This window comes from Salmo salar, chromosome 02 (assembly GCF_965601325.2).
Source record: "Salmo salar chromosome 02, fSalSal1, whole genome shotgun sequence".
NCBI lineage: Eukaryota > Metazoa > Chordata > Actinopteri > Salmoniformes > Salmonidae > Salmo > Salmo salar.
In genome coordinates, this window is record NC_138292.1 from 317,501 (window position 1) to 332,500 (window position 15,000).

Sequence of the window (15,000 nt, forward strand, 5' to 3'; positions counted from 1 at the left end):
CCACATCTCTAAAGGTACCATACCACATCTCTACCACATCTCTAAAGGTACCATACCACATCTCTAAAGGCACCATACCACATCTCTAAAGGTACCATACCACATCTCTAAAGGTACCATACCACATCTCTACCACATCTCTAAAGGCACCATACCACATCTCTAAAGGTACCATACCACATCTCTAAAGGTACCATACCACATCTCTAAAGGTACCATACCACATCTCTACCACATCTCTAAAGGTACCATACCACATCTCTACCACATCTCTAAAGGTACCATACCACATCTCTAAAGGTACCATACCACATCTCTAATGGTACCATACCACATCTCTAAAGGTACCATACCACATCTCTAAAGGTACCATACCACATCTCTAATGGTACCATACCACATCTCTAAAGGTACCATACCACATCTCTAAAGGTACCATACCACATCTCTAAAGGTACCATACCACATCTCTACCACATCTCTAAAGGTACCATACCACATCTCTAAAGGTACCATACCACATCTCTAATGGTACCATACCACATCTCTAAAGGTACCATACCACATCTCTAAAGGTACCATACCACATCTCTACCACATCTCTAAAGGCACCATACCACATCTCTAAAGGTACCATACCACATCTCTAAAGGTACCATACCACATCTCTACCACATCTCTAAAGGTACCATACCACATCTCTACCACATCTCTAAAGGTACCATACCACATCTCTAAAGGTACCATACCACATCTCTACCACATCTCTAAAGGTACCATACCACATCTCTAAAGGTACCATACCACATCTCTAAAGGTACCATACCACATCTCTACCACATCTCTAAAGGTACCATACCACATCTCTACCACATCTCTAAAGGTACCATACCACATCTCTAAAGGTACCATACCACATCTCTAAAGGTACCATACCACATCTCTAATGGTACCATACCACATCTCTAAAGGTACCATACCACATCTCTAAAGGTACCATACCACATCTCTACCACATCTCTAAAGGTACCATACCACATCTCTACCACATCTCTAAAGGTACCATACCACATCTCTACCACATCTCTAAAGGTACCATACCACATCTCTACCACATCTCTAAAGGTACCATACCACATCTCTAAAGGTACCATACCACATCTCTAAAGGCACCATACCACATCTCTACCACATCTCTAAAGGCACCATACCACATCTCTAAAGGTACCATACCACATCTCTAAAGGCACCATACCACATCTCTAAAGGTACCATAATATAAACTCAGGATTGTGCCTTTAAATCCTGTATATTTTGAAACAGGTCTGGGAACAGGTTAGTCAGTTAATCCTCCTGTCTCTTCCTATAGGCACGCTGACATCCATCACCAACCTGGCGACCAGCCTGGCCAGGAACATGGACCGGCTGTCCCTGGATGAGGAACACTATACCAGGCAGGAGGAGTGGAGGAGACAGCTACCTGAGAGCCTGGGGGACGGACTCAGACAGGGCCTGTCTAGACTGGGAATCAGCCTACTGGGTGGGTAGAGTATAGCCAGTCAGTCAGTCACTCAGCCAGACAGCCAGTCAGTCAGACAGTCAGTCAGCCAGTCAGTCAGACAGCCAGACACCCAGTCAGTCAGACAGTCAGTCAGACAGTCAGTCAAACAGTCAGTCACTCAGACAGTCAGTAGGTACAGTGGAGACAGACAGTCAGTCAGACAGTAAGTCAGTCACTCAGACAGTTAGCCAGCCAGTGACTCAGTAAGTCAGTCACTCAGCCAGTCAGTCAGCCAGCCAGTCAGTCAGCCAGTCACTCAGCCAGTCAGTCAGCCAGCCAGTCAGTCAGCCAGTCACTCAGCCAGTCAGCCAGCCAGTCAGCCAGCCAGCCAGTCAGTCAGTCAGCCAGTCAGTCAGCCAGCACAGTGGAGACCAGCATGGTCCCAATAACCACCTCGGGTCTGTCTGTTTCAAAGACACTAGAGAAACAGCTACTTATGACAGGGGATGTCTGGCTCCAAGGACCATGTTGTGATTGGTTGGGAGGTTAAATCCCTTAGTGGGGCTGCTGTGTCCTCACTGTCAATCACATACTGTACATTACTGGTTTACAATATCCCTTTAATATCGACCAGAACTTCAGGAACCAATAATACTGTAATACATCATACTCTTATGATGCTCTGTTGTAATACATTATACTCTGTTATAATACATAATACTCTGTTACAATACATTATACTCTGTTATGATACGTGATACTCTGTTACAATACATAATACTCTGTTACAATACATTATACTCTGTTATGATACTCTTGTAATACATAATACTCTGTTGTAATACATTATACTCTGTTATAATACATAATACTCTGTTATAATACATAATACTCTGTTACAATACATTATACTCTGTTATGATACTCTTGTAATACATAATACTCTGTTATAATACATGATACTCTGTTACAATACATGATACTCTGTTGTAATACGTGATACTCTGTTACAATACATAATAATCTGTTACAATACATTATACTCTGTTATGATACTCTTGTAATACATTATACTCTGTTGTAATACATGATACTCTGTTACAATACATGATACTCTGTTGTAATACGTGATACTCTGTTACAATACATAATAATCTGTTACAATACATTATACTCTGTTATGATACTCTTGTAATACATAATACTCTGTTGTAATACATAATACTCTGTTGTAATACATTATACTCTGTTATAATACATAATACTCTGTTACAATACATTATACTCTGTTACAATACATTATACTCTGGTATGATACTCTTGTAATACATAATACTCTGTTGTAATACATAATACTCTGTTATAATACATAATACTCTGTTACAATACATTATACTCTGTTATGATACTCTTGTAATACATAATACTCTGTTGTAATACATGATACTCTGTTACAATACATGATGCTCTGTTGTAATACATGATACTCTGTTATAATACATAATACTCTGTTACAATACATTATACTCTGTTATGATACTCTTGTAATACATTATACTCTGTTATAATACATAATACTCTGTTACAATACCTTATACTCTGTTATGATACGTAATACATTATACTCTGTTATGATACTCTTGTAATACATAATACTCTGTTGTAATACATTATACTCTGTTATAATACATAATACTCTGTTATAATACATAATACTCTGTTATGATACTCTTGTAATACATAATACTCTGTTGTGATACATGATACTCTGTTATAATACATGATACTCTGTTACAATACATGATACTCTGTTATGATACTCTTGTAATACATAATACTCTGTTACAATACATTATACTCTGTTGTGATACATTATACTCTGTTGTAATACGTGATACTCTGTTCTCTCCAGGAGCGATAGCTGGCATCGTGGACCAACCCATGCAGAACTTCCAGCGGGGTTCAGAGATGCAGAGTTCAGCAGGCAGCAAGGCCAAAGGGGTCATCTCTGGGGTGGGGAAAGGCATCGTGGGGATCTTTACCAAACCTATAGGGGGCGCCGCAGAGCTGGTCTCGCAGACGGGATACGGTGGGTTCACACACTTCACTATTTTAAAACATTTTATTTGAGCTTTTATTTTACCACTGGCAGGTCAACTAAGAACAAATTCTTATTTACAATGACGGCCCTAATTGTTTGTTTTAACACGTCACTTGTTCAACAGTAGTGGACACACATCCAACACAACCAGTTTATTGTCACTCAGGCCTGGCGAACACCTTTCCAACGCTACAAGTCCCCTGTTGTAGTGTTCTGTCCTGGGGGTCCTGGCGGTATGCTAACACACAGTAGTAATGCTCCCTCCAAGGAGCCCTAGTGGTCCTACCGTAGCGGTATGCTAACAGGCTGTAATACCCAGTCTATGGGGTGGTAGCGGTCCTACCGTAGCGGTATGCTAACAGGCTGTAATACCCAGTCTATGGGGTGGTAGCAGTCCTAGCCTAGCGGTATGCTAACAGGCTGTAATACCCAGTCTATGGGGTCCAAGCGTAGCGGTATGCTAACAGGCTGTAATACCCAGTCTATGAGGTCCTAACGTAGCGGTATGCTAACAGGCTGTAATACCCAGTCTATGGGGTGGTAGCGATCCTAGCATAGCGGTATGCTAACAGGCTGTAATACCCAGTCTATGGGGTGGTAGCAGTCCTAGCCTAGCGGTATGCTAACAGGCTGTAATACCCAGTCTATGGGGTCCTAGCGTAGCGGTATGCTAACAGGCTGTAATACCCAGTCTATGGGGTGGTAGCAGTCCTAGCCTAGCGGTATGCTAACAGGCTGTAATACCCAGTCTATGGGGTCCTAGCGTAGCGGTATGCTAACAGGCTGTAATACCCAGTCTATGGGGTCCTAGCGTAGCGGTATGCTAACAGGCTGTAATACCCAGTTTATGGGGTGGTAGCGATCCTAGCATAGCGGTATGCTAACAGGCTGTAATACCCAGTCTATGGGGTCGTAGCAGTCCTAGCGTAGCGGTATGCTAACAGGCTGTAATACCCAGTCTATGGGGTGGTAGCGGTCCTAGCGTAGCGGTATGCTAACAGGCTGTAATGCCCAGTCTATGGGGTCCTAGCATAGCGGTATGCTAACAGGCTGTAATACCCAGTCTATGGGGTGGTAGCAGTCCTAGCGTAGCGGTATGCTAACAGGCTGTAATACCCTGTCTATGGGGTGGTAGCAGTCCTAGCGTAGCGGTATGCTAACATGCGGTCATGCCCAGTCTATGGGGTGGTAGCAGTCCTAGCGTAGCGGTATGCTAACAGGCTGTAATACTCAGTCTATGGGGTTGTAGCGGTCCTAGCATAGCGGTAGGCTAACAGGCTGTAATGTAATGTTAATTAACTGGGCCCTGGAGTGTTTATTAACTGGGCCCTGGAGTGTTTATTAACTGGGCCCTAGAGTGTTTATTAACTGTCAGAACCATGGTACCCTGGGGACTGATCTAGCTCCCCTAGCTAGCTAGCTAGCTACACACACACACACACACCACACACACACACACACTGCTAGAGTACATTCCACAACACACAGGGAGGGGGTGTATGTCCCAGAGGGCCAGAGCAGTGACATCATCAGCAGTAGAATGTTTTATGACCTGTTTTCAAATGCATGATGTCATCAAGTCACTTCACGGCTGACAGGAAGACGAGGCAACAAGCTGCACATGTAGACACACACACACACACACACACACACACACACACACACACACACACACACACACATCCTGTGGGGACTAGTCTACTGTACACTGAACCTTCTGCTTTTATCTACTCTACGTGTGTGTGTGTGTGTGTGTGTGTGTGTGTGTGTGTGTGTGTGTGTGTGTGTGTGTGTGTGTGTGTGTGTGTGTGTGTGTGTGTGTGTGTTGTGTGATGGTTGTCCTGAGCAGGTATCCTTCATGGGGCTGGTCTCTGGCAGCTTCCCAAACAGCTGTACCTCCCAGCAGACCAGAAGTCAGCCCTCGCCCCCAACAGTCACGTCAAATACGTCTGGTAAGAACTGAACTCTCTATACACACACACACACACACACACACACACACACACACACACACACACACACACACACACACACACACACAGCCACGTTACCTTTATGAAAGGAAGGGATCCCTGCTGATAGCTTGCTTCCCCACCAAGCTGCAGGAACGGAGGAGCAAACTGAAGTAGAAAACGGATTCAGAAACTCTTGGAGGACCGTGGAATTAATGTATTTATTTAACAGGGACAGTGTACATTTTTAAAATTGTATTTATTTATTTCACCTTTATTTAAACCAGGTAGGCAAGTTGAGAACATGTTCTCATTTACAATTGCGACCTGGCCAAGATAAAGCAAATCTGTTCGACAACATACAACAACACGAGTTACACATGGGGTAAAACAACATACAGTAATCAATAATACAGTAGAAAAACAAGTCTATATACAATGTGAGCAAATGAGGTGAGATAAGGGAGGTAAAGGCAATAAAAAGGCCATGGTGGCAAAGTAAATACAATATAGCAAGTAAAACACTGGAATGGTAGATTTGTAGTGGAAGAAAGTGCAAAGTAGAAATATAAATAATGGGGTGCAAAGGAGCAAAATAAATAAAATACAGTAGGGGAAGAGGTAGTAGTTGGGGCTAAATTATAGATGGGCTATGTACAGGTGCAGTGATCTGTGAGCTGCTCTGACAGCTGGTGCTTAAAGCTAGTGAAACATTAAACATTATCAATATTACAGTAATACAACATCCGTGTAAATGTCCTGGGAAGTTCAGGGCAAATACACAGCCGATACGCAAACACAAATACTCACTACAAACCCATAGGAATACATTACATTCAATACAATATGATTCTAACAACAACAATCTGTTAAAAACACTGTCATCAGCTGTCCTCTTACATATGAGGAGACAGAGGTAAGTCGTGTGTACAGGCTTGGTTTGATTTGAGCAGTGATTTATAATGTAAAAGTGTAGTAAACAGTTCAGTTTGTCAAGTCTATGGGCAGTGTGTTGTATCTGTTACTGAGAGGGCTGATTGGCTGAGTTCACTGTGTCTGAAAGTTAGTGCCCTTGTTATCCAGGAAGTGGTTTCCTTCAGCACGGCCAGCAGAACCACCCTGCATCCCACTGCTGGTTTGGTTCTGAGACTAAGCAGGTTTGGTTCTGGTCGTTCTGGGAGACCAGATGGTTCTGGAAGTGGTTTCCTTCAGCACGGCCAGCAGAACCACCCTGCATCCCACTGCTGGTTTGGTTCTGAGACTAAGCAGGTTTGGTTCTGGTCGTTCTGGGAGACCAGATGCTTCTGGAAGTGGTTTTGGAGGGCCAGTAGGAGGCACTCTTTCCTCTGGTCTAAAACAATTATTATTCCAACGCCCCGGTGCAGTGATTGGGGACATTGCCCTGTGTAGGATGCCGTCTTTTGGATGGGACGTTAAACGGGTGTCCTGACTCTCTGTGGTCACTAAAGATCCCATGGCACTTATCGTCAGAGTAGGGGTAACATGTGTGGTAGTGTTTGAATAGGTACAACATATCTAGTGACTTCACATGTGTGGTAGTGTTTGAATAGGTACAACATATCTAGTGACTTAACATGTGTGGTAGTGTTTCAATAGGTACAACATATCTAGTGACTTCAAATGTGTGGTAGTGTTTCAATAGGTACAACATATCTAGTGACTTCACATGTGTGGTAGTGTTTGAATAGGTACAACATATCTAGAGACTTAACATGTGTGGTAGTGTTTGAATAGGTACAACATATCCAGTGACTTAACATGTGTGGTAGTGTTTCAATAGGTACACCATATCTAGTGACAACATGTGTGGTAGTGTTTCAATAGGTACAGCGACTTAACATGTGTGGTAGTGTTTGAATAGGTACAACATATCTAGAGACTTAACAGGTGTGGTAGTGTTTGAATAGGTACAACATATCTAGAGACTTAACATGTGTGGTAGTGTTTCAATAGGTACAACATATCTAGTGACTTAACATGTGTGGTAGTGTTTGAATAGGTACAACATATCTAGAGACTTAACATGTGTGATAGTGTTTGAATAGGTACAACATATCTAGAGACTTAACATGTGTGGTAGTGTTTGAATTGGTACAACATATCTAGAGACTTAACATGTGTGGTAGTGTTTCAATAGGTACAACATATCTAGTGACTTAACATGTGTGGTAGTGTTTGAATAGGTACAACATATCTACAGACTTAACATGTGTGGTAGTGTTTGAATAGGTACAACATATCTAGAGACTTAACATGTGTGATAGTGTTTGAATAGGTACAACATATCTAGAGACTTAACATGTGTGGTAGTGTTTGAATTGGTACAACATATCTAGAGACTTAACATGTGTGGTAGTGTTTGAATAGGTACAGCATATCTAATGACTTAACATGTGTGGTAGTGTTTGAATAGGTACAACATATCTACAGACTTAACATGTGTGGTAGTGTTTGAATAGGTACAACATATCTACAGACTTAACATGCGTGGTAGTGTTTGAATAGGTACAACATATCTACAGACTTAACATGTGTGTATACATTTGTATGGACATACTGGTCACCTATGGCCATGTGGTCTAATGGGATTGTTGTATATTCATCTGTCGGCTGACCTCTCTCTGTGCTGGGTGTCTGTCTCCTCTTCCTCCCCTCCCCAGGAAGATGCTCCAGTCCCTGGGTCGTCCAGAGGTCCACATGTCCCTGGAGGTGGTGATAGTGTCTGGGTCGGGCCAGGAGCATGCTGGGTGTCTGCTGCTGACAGGGGAGGTGGTGTTTGTGGTCAGTCTGTCTGAGGACACACAGCAGCAGGCTTTCCCCATCACTGAGGTGGTCTGTCAACAAGACCCCCACCACCTGGGGGCGCTGACCCTCACGCTGCAGCAGCAGAGACTCACCAACGATGTAGAGGTAGGGGTGAGGGGGGTGAGGGAGGGAGGGTGAGGTAGGGGTGAGGGATGGGTGAGGGGGTGATCATCATATGGTCATTTAACAGACGTGTTTATCTTTATCCAACTACAGTGAACAAAAATATTCAGATTTCAGAACATGCAGGAAACATCACTAAACCTCCTCCATCCCCTCTCCCCCCTCATCCCCTCTCTCTTCCTCTCCTCTCCCCCTCCTCCTCCCCTCTCTCTTCCTCTCCTCCCCTCTCCTCCTCCCCCTCTCTCTTCCTCTCCTCCTCCTCCTCCCCTCTCCTCTCTCTTCCTCTCCTCCTCCTCCTCCCCTCCTCCTCCTCCCCTCCTCTCTCTTCCTCTCCTCCCCTCCTCCTCCTCCCCTCCTCTCTCTTCCTCCTCCTCCCCCTCTCCTCCCCTCCTCCTCCTCCTCCTCTCCTCCCCCCCTCTCCCCCCCTCTCCTCCCCCTCAGAGTGACAGTGGGAGGGAGTGGTTATCAGAGCAGCAGTACAGTCGTCTGGTGGACTATGTGACTCGTGCGTCTGCGTTCCTCTCCCCCTCGGCCTCGTCCCTCCAGCAGGCTCCTCCCATCAGCCCGGCCGAGCCTCCGCCCGCCGTCACCAAGACCTACCGTTACCTGGTCAACCCCGCCCACGCCTCCGTGTTCGTCTCCAAGTTTACCATGGTCAAGAACAAGGCGCTGCGCATCGGCTTCCACTGACACACACCTGTACACACACCTGTACACACACACACCTGTACACACACCTGTACACACACACACCTGTACACACACCTGTACACACACACACCTGTACACACACCTGTACACACACACACCTGTACACACACACACCTGTACACACACCTGTACACACACCTGTACACACACACACCTGTACACACACCTGTACACACACACACCTGTACACACACCTGTACACACACCTGTACACACACACACACCTGTACACACACCTGTACACACACACACCTGTACACACACCTGTACACACACACACCTGTACACACACCTGTACACACACCTGTACACACACACACACCTGTACACACACCTGTACACACACACACCTGTACACACACCTGTACACACACACACCTTTACAGGGACACACCTGTACACACACACACCTTTACAGAGACACACCTGTACACACACACACCTTTACAGAGACACACCTTTACAGAGACACACCTGTACACACACACACCTTTACAGAGACACACCTGTACACACACACACCTTTACAGAGACACACCTGTACACACACACACCTTTACAGAGACACACCTTTACAGAGACACACCTGTACACACACACACCTTTACAGAGACACACCTGTACACACACACACCTTTACAGAGACACACCTGTACACACACACACCTTTACAGAGACACACCTTTACAGAGACACACCTGTACACACACACACCTTTACAGAGACACACCTGTACACACACACACCTTTACAGAGACACACCTGTACACACACACACCTTTACAGAGACACACCTTTACAGAGACACACCTGTACACACACACACCTGTACACACACACACACCTTTACAGAGACACACCTTTACAGAGACACACCTTTACAGAGACACACCTTTGCAGAGACACACCTTTACAGAGACACACCTGTACACACACCTTTACAGAGACACACCTGTACACACACCTTTACAGAGACACACCTGTACACACACTCACCTGTTGTACTCTCTCTTTAGGTTGAAGGTTTAATATCCTCTATGCGTTAAGAAACAGTTCACCCTATCATGGGAAGAGGGTTTAAACTTTGATTTACTCTGAAACATTTCAATAAAACACCTGTGACAGTGAACACTAATGTTGAGGAGACTGGAGGGTTTACAGTACATCCCAAATGCCACCCTATTCCCTATATAGTGCACTACTTTAGCCCAGGTCCCAATGCCACCCTAATCCCTATATAGTGCACTACTTTAGCCCAGGTCCCAATGCCACCCTAATCCATATATAGTGCACTACTTTAGCCCAGGTCCCAAATGCCACCCTAATCCCTATATAGTGCACTACTTTAGCCCAGGTCCCAATGCCACCCTAATCCCTATATAGTGCACTACTTTAGCCCAGGTCCCAATGCCACCCTAATCCCTATATAGTGCACTACTTTAGCCCAGGTCCCAATGCCACCCTAATCCCTATATAGTGCACTACTTTAGCCCAGGTCCCAAATGCCACCCTAATCCCTATATAGTGCACTACTTTAGCCCAGGTCCCAATGCCACCCTAATCCCTATATAGTGCACTACTTTAGCCCAGGTCCCAATGCCACCCTAATCCCTATATAGTGCACTACTTTAGCCCAGGTCCCAATGCCACCCTAATCCCTATATAGTGCACTACTTTAGCCCAGGTCCCAAATGCCACCCTAATCCCTATATAGTGCACTACTTTATCCCAGGTCCCAATGCCACCCTAATCTCTATATAGTGCACTACTTTAGCCCAGGTCCCAATGCCACCCTAATCCCTATATAGTGCACTACTTTATCCCAGGTCCCAATGCCACCCTAATCCCTATATAGTGCACTACTTTAGCCCCCCTGTGTTGGGAATAGGTTGCCATTTGGTCCTTTCGCCCGTCATATTGTCCTTAACCCGAGTTTCTCTGTGCTCCTTATTCCTGTATAACTGAGCTGTTTAAAGCTGTTAACGGGCGAGAGCCTCTCTGACGGCACGGTGCCGGTGGTGCTGGTGGTGGTGGTGGTGGTGCTGGTGGTGCCGGTGGTGGTGCTGGTGGTGCCGGTGGTGGTGCTGGTGGTGCCGGTGGTGGTGCTGGTGGTGCCGGTGGTGGTGCTGGTGGTGCCGGTGGCGGTGCTGGTGGTGCCGGTGGTGCCGGAGGAGGAGTGAACACGGACCAGTCAGAAGAATATCATGGTTCAGATCCAAGCTGTCAACTAAAATATGGTTGTGGGAATTTGTTGCTTTTCAATGTATCTTTATTTTTTTTATTTTCTAGAAGACGTTACGATGAGATGTTTTTAACATCAAATCGTTTAGTTCTGTGTATTTCTGAGTTCATGCCCAAGATCGTTACCTTGTTTTCAATTCTGTTAAAACGCGGCTTTATGGAATAAAACATGGTTTTTTTTGTACTCTGATGTTTTTTGATGGTCTGGATCACGTGTCCAACTCCATTCCACAGAGGGCTGAGTGTCTGGGGGAAAACCTTTCCTTCCTCCCTTTGTACTTGATTGATTAATTAAAGGTCACTAATTAGTAAGGAACTCCCCCTCACCTGGTTGTCCAGCTGTTAACTGAAAGGAAAAACCTGCAGACACCAGGCCCTCCATGGAAAGAGTTGGAACCCCCCCCCACCGGGCTACATGGATAATATATTGTATTAATAGTTTAATAAATTACATTCTAATAAAATATTGAAGTTGTGATGTCACGTGGTTCCCTTGACCAATAGTACATGCTCAGGTTATTAAAGTTAGTCGATCTACGAAGTGACATTAGGAGGTGACATTAGGGCTCAGTATTATCCTGACAAAGCCACTAGGAGGTGACATTAGGGCTCAGTATTATCCTGACAAAGCCACTAGGAGGTGACATTAGGGCTCAGTATTATCCTGACAAGGAGGTGACATTAGGGCTCAGTATTATCCTGACAAAGCCATAGGAGGTGACATTAGGGCTCAGTATTATCCTGACAAAGCCACTAGGAGGTGACATTAGGGCTCAGTATTATCCTGACAAAGCCACTAGGAGGTGACATTAGGGCTCAGTATTATCCTGACAAAGCCACTAGGAGGTGACATTAGGGCTCAGTATTATCCTGACAAAGCCACTAGGAGGTGACATTAGGGCTCAGTATTATCCTGACAAAGCCACTAGGAGGTGACATTAGGGCTCAGTATTATCCTGACAAGGAGGTGACATTAGGGCTCAGTATTATCCTGACAAAGCCACTAGGAGGTGACATTAGGGCTCAGTATTATCCTGACAAAGCCACTAGGAGGTGACATTAGGGCTCAGTATTATCCTGACAAAGCCACTAGGAGGTGACATTAGGGCTCAGTATTATCCTGACAAAGCCACTAGGAGGTGACATTAGGGCTCAGTATTATCCTGACAAGGAGGTGACATTAGGGCTCAGTATTATCCTGACAAAGCCACTAGGAGGTGACATTAGGGCTCAGTATTATCCTGACAAGGAGGTGACATTAGGGCTCAGTATTATCCTGACAAAGCCACTAGGAGGTGACATTAGGGCTCAGTATTATCCTGACAAAGCCACTAGGAGGTGACATTAGGGCTCAGTATTATCCTGACAAGGAGGTGACATTAGGGCTCAGTATTATCCTGACAAAGCCACTAGGAGGTGACATTAGGGCTCAGTATTATCCTGACAAGGAGGTGACATTAGGGCCCAGTATTATCCTGACAAAGCCACTAGGAGGTGACATTAGGGCTCAGTATTATCCTGACAAAGCCACTAGGAGGTGACATTAGGGCTCAGTATTATCCTGACAAGGAGGTGACATTAGGGCTCAGTATTATCCTGACAAAGCCACTAGGAGGTGACATTAGGGCTCAGTATTATCCTGACAAAGCCACTAGGAGGTGACATTAGGGCTCAGTATTATCCTGACAAAGCCACTAGGAGGTGACATTAGGGCTCAGTATTATCCTGACAAAGCCACTAGGAGGTGACATTAGGGCTCAGTATTATCCTGACAAGGAGGTGACATTAGGGCTCAGTATTATCCTGACAAAGCCACTAGGAGGTGACATTAGGGCTCAGTATTATCCTGACAAGGAGGTGACATTAGGGCTCAGTATTATCCTGACAAAGCCACTAGGAGGTGACATTAGGGCTCAGTATTATCCTGACAAGGAGGTGACATTAGGGCTCAGTATTATCCTGACAAAGCCACTAGGAGGTGACATTAGGGCTCAGTATTATCCTGACAAAGCCACTAGGAGGTGACATTAGGGCTCAGTATTATCCTGACAAGGAGGTGACATTAGGGCTCAGTATTATCCTGACAAAGCCACTAGGAGGTGACATTAGGGCTCAGTATTATCCTGACAAGGAGGTGACATTAGGGCTCAGTATTATCCTGACAAAGCCACTAGGAGGTGACATTAGGGCCCAGTATTATCCTGACAAAGCCACTAGGAGGTGACATTAGGGCTCAGTATTATCCTGACAAAGCCACTAGGAGGTGACATTAGGGCTCAGTATTATCCTGACAAAGCCACTAGGAGGTGACATTAGGAGGTGACATTAGGGCTCAGTATTATCCTGACAAAGCCACTAGGAGGTGACATTAGGGCTCAGTATTATCCTGACAAGGAGGTGACATTAGGGCTCAGTATTATCCTGACAAAGCCACTAGGAGGTGACATTAGGGCTCAGTGTTATCCTGACAAGGAGGTGACATTAGGGCTCAGTATTATCCTGACAAAGCCACTAGGAGGTGACATTAGGGCTCAGTGTTATCCTGACAAAGCCACTTTGTGGGAGGAACTATTTGACCGATGCGAACAGGACCAACGACGTGACTAAACAGAAAGCAACTTGACAGCGATTCATGTTTTCAGTGGATATGTACAAATGAATGTGATATTTCAGCTCTCTCTCTCCCCAGTTCATAGTACAATGTAGGCTACACACATTTCCAGTGATATGGGGGATAGAGACGTTTATTTCTACATTACAAACAAACAACTTTTCTGAAAAATGTCAACACTGCCATGTTGTACTTCCTGTTGGAAAGCAACGTCAGACTAAACGCTGAAACAGATGCACCTCCCCAGAATTCATTTCTCCACCATCGTCTGCAGTCGGTTTGCTTCAGCCTTTCCACTCAAACAAGCCCATTTCCTGTCCTGGGGGAGGCGACAGAGTTCTACTGGGCCTGGTGTTGGCTCTGTCCTGGGGGAGACGACAGAGCTCTACTGGGCCTGGTGTTGGTTCTGTCCTGGGGGAGACGTTAGAGCTCTACTGGGCCTGGTGTTGGCTCTGTCCTGGGGGAGACGACAGAGCTCTACTGGGCCTGGTGTTGGTTCTGTCCTGGGGGAGACGTTAGAGCTCTACTGGGCCTGGTGTTGGCTCTGTCCTGGGGGAGACGTCAGAGCTCTACTGGGCCTGGTGTTGGCTCTGTCCTGGGGGAGACGTTAGAGCTCTACTGGGCCTGGTGTTGGTTCTGTCCTGGGGGAGACGACAGAGCTCTACTGGGCCTGGTGTTGGCTCTGTCCTGGGGGAGACGACAGAGCTCTACTGGGCCTGGTGTTGGCTCTGTCCTGGGGGAGACGTTAGAGCTCTACTGGGCCTGGTGTTGGCTCTGTCCTGGGGGAGACGTTAGAGCTCTACTGGGCCTGGTGTTGGTTCTGTCCTGGGGGAGGAGACAGAGCTCTACTGGGCCTGGTGTTGGCTCTGTCCTGGGGGAGACGTTAGAGCTCTACTGGGCCTGGTGTTGGCTCTGTCCTGGGGGAGACGTTAGA

At 45.7% G+C, this 15,000-nt stretch overlaps 1 protein-coding gene across 1 annotated transcript in view; it reads left to right on the top strand.

Annotated features, from left to right (window-relative positions):
• LOC106593635 (intermembrane lipid transfer protein VPS13B) overlaps positions 1 to 11,639 on the top strand; it is a 164,440-nt gene extending 152,801 nt beyond the window's left edge. Inside the window, exons 25-29 of the mRNA XM_082958886.1 lie at positions 1,370 to 1,540; positions 3,414 to 3,590; positions 5,452 to 5,554; positions 8,236 to 8,485; positions 8,945 to 11,639. Of these exons, the coding sequence (XP_082815012.1) occupies positions 1,370 to 1,540; positions 3,414 to 3,590; positions 5,452 to 5,554; positions 8,236 to 8,485; positions 8,945 to 9,193 (950 nt within the window). The 3' untranslated portion in view covers positions 9,194 to 11,639. The remainder of the gene's footprint in view (positions 1 to 1,369; positions 1,541 to 3,413; positions 3,591 to 5,451; positions 5,555 to 8,235; positions 8,486 to 8,944) is intronic.
• Positions 11,640 to 15,000: the final 3,361 nt, after the last annotated feature.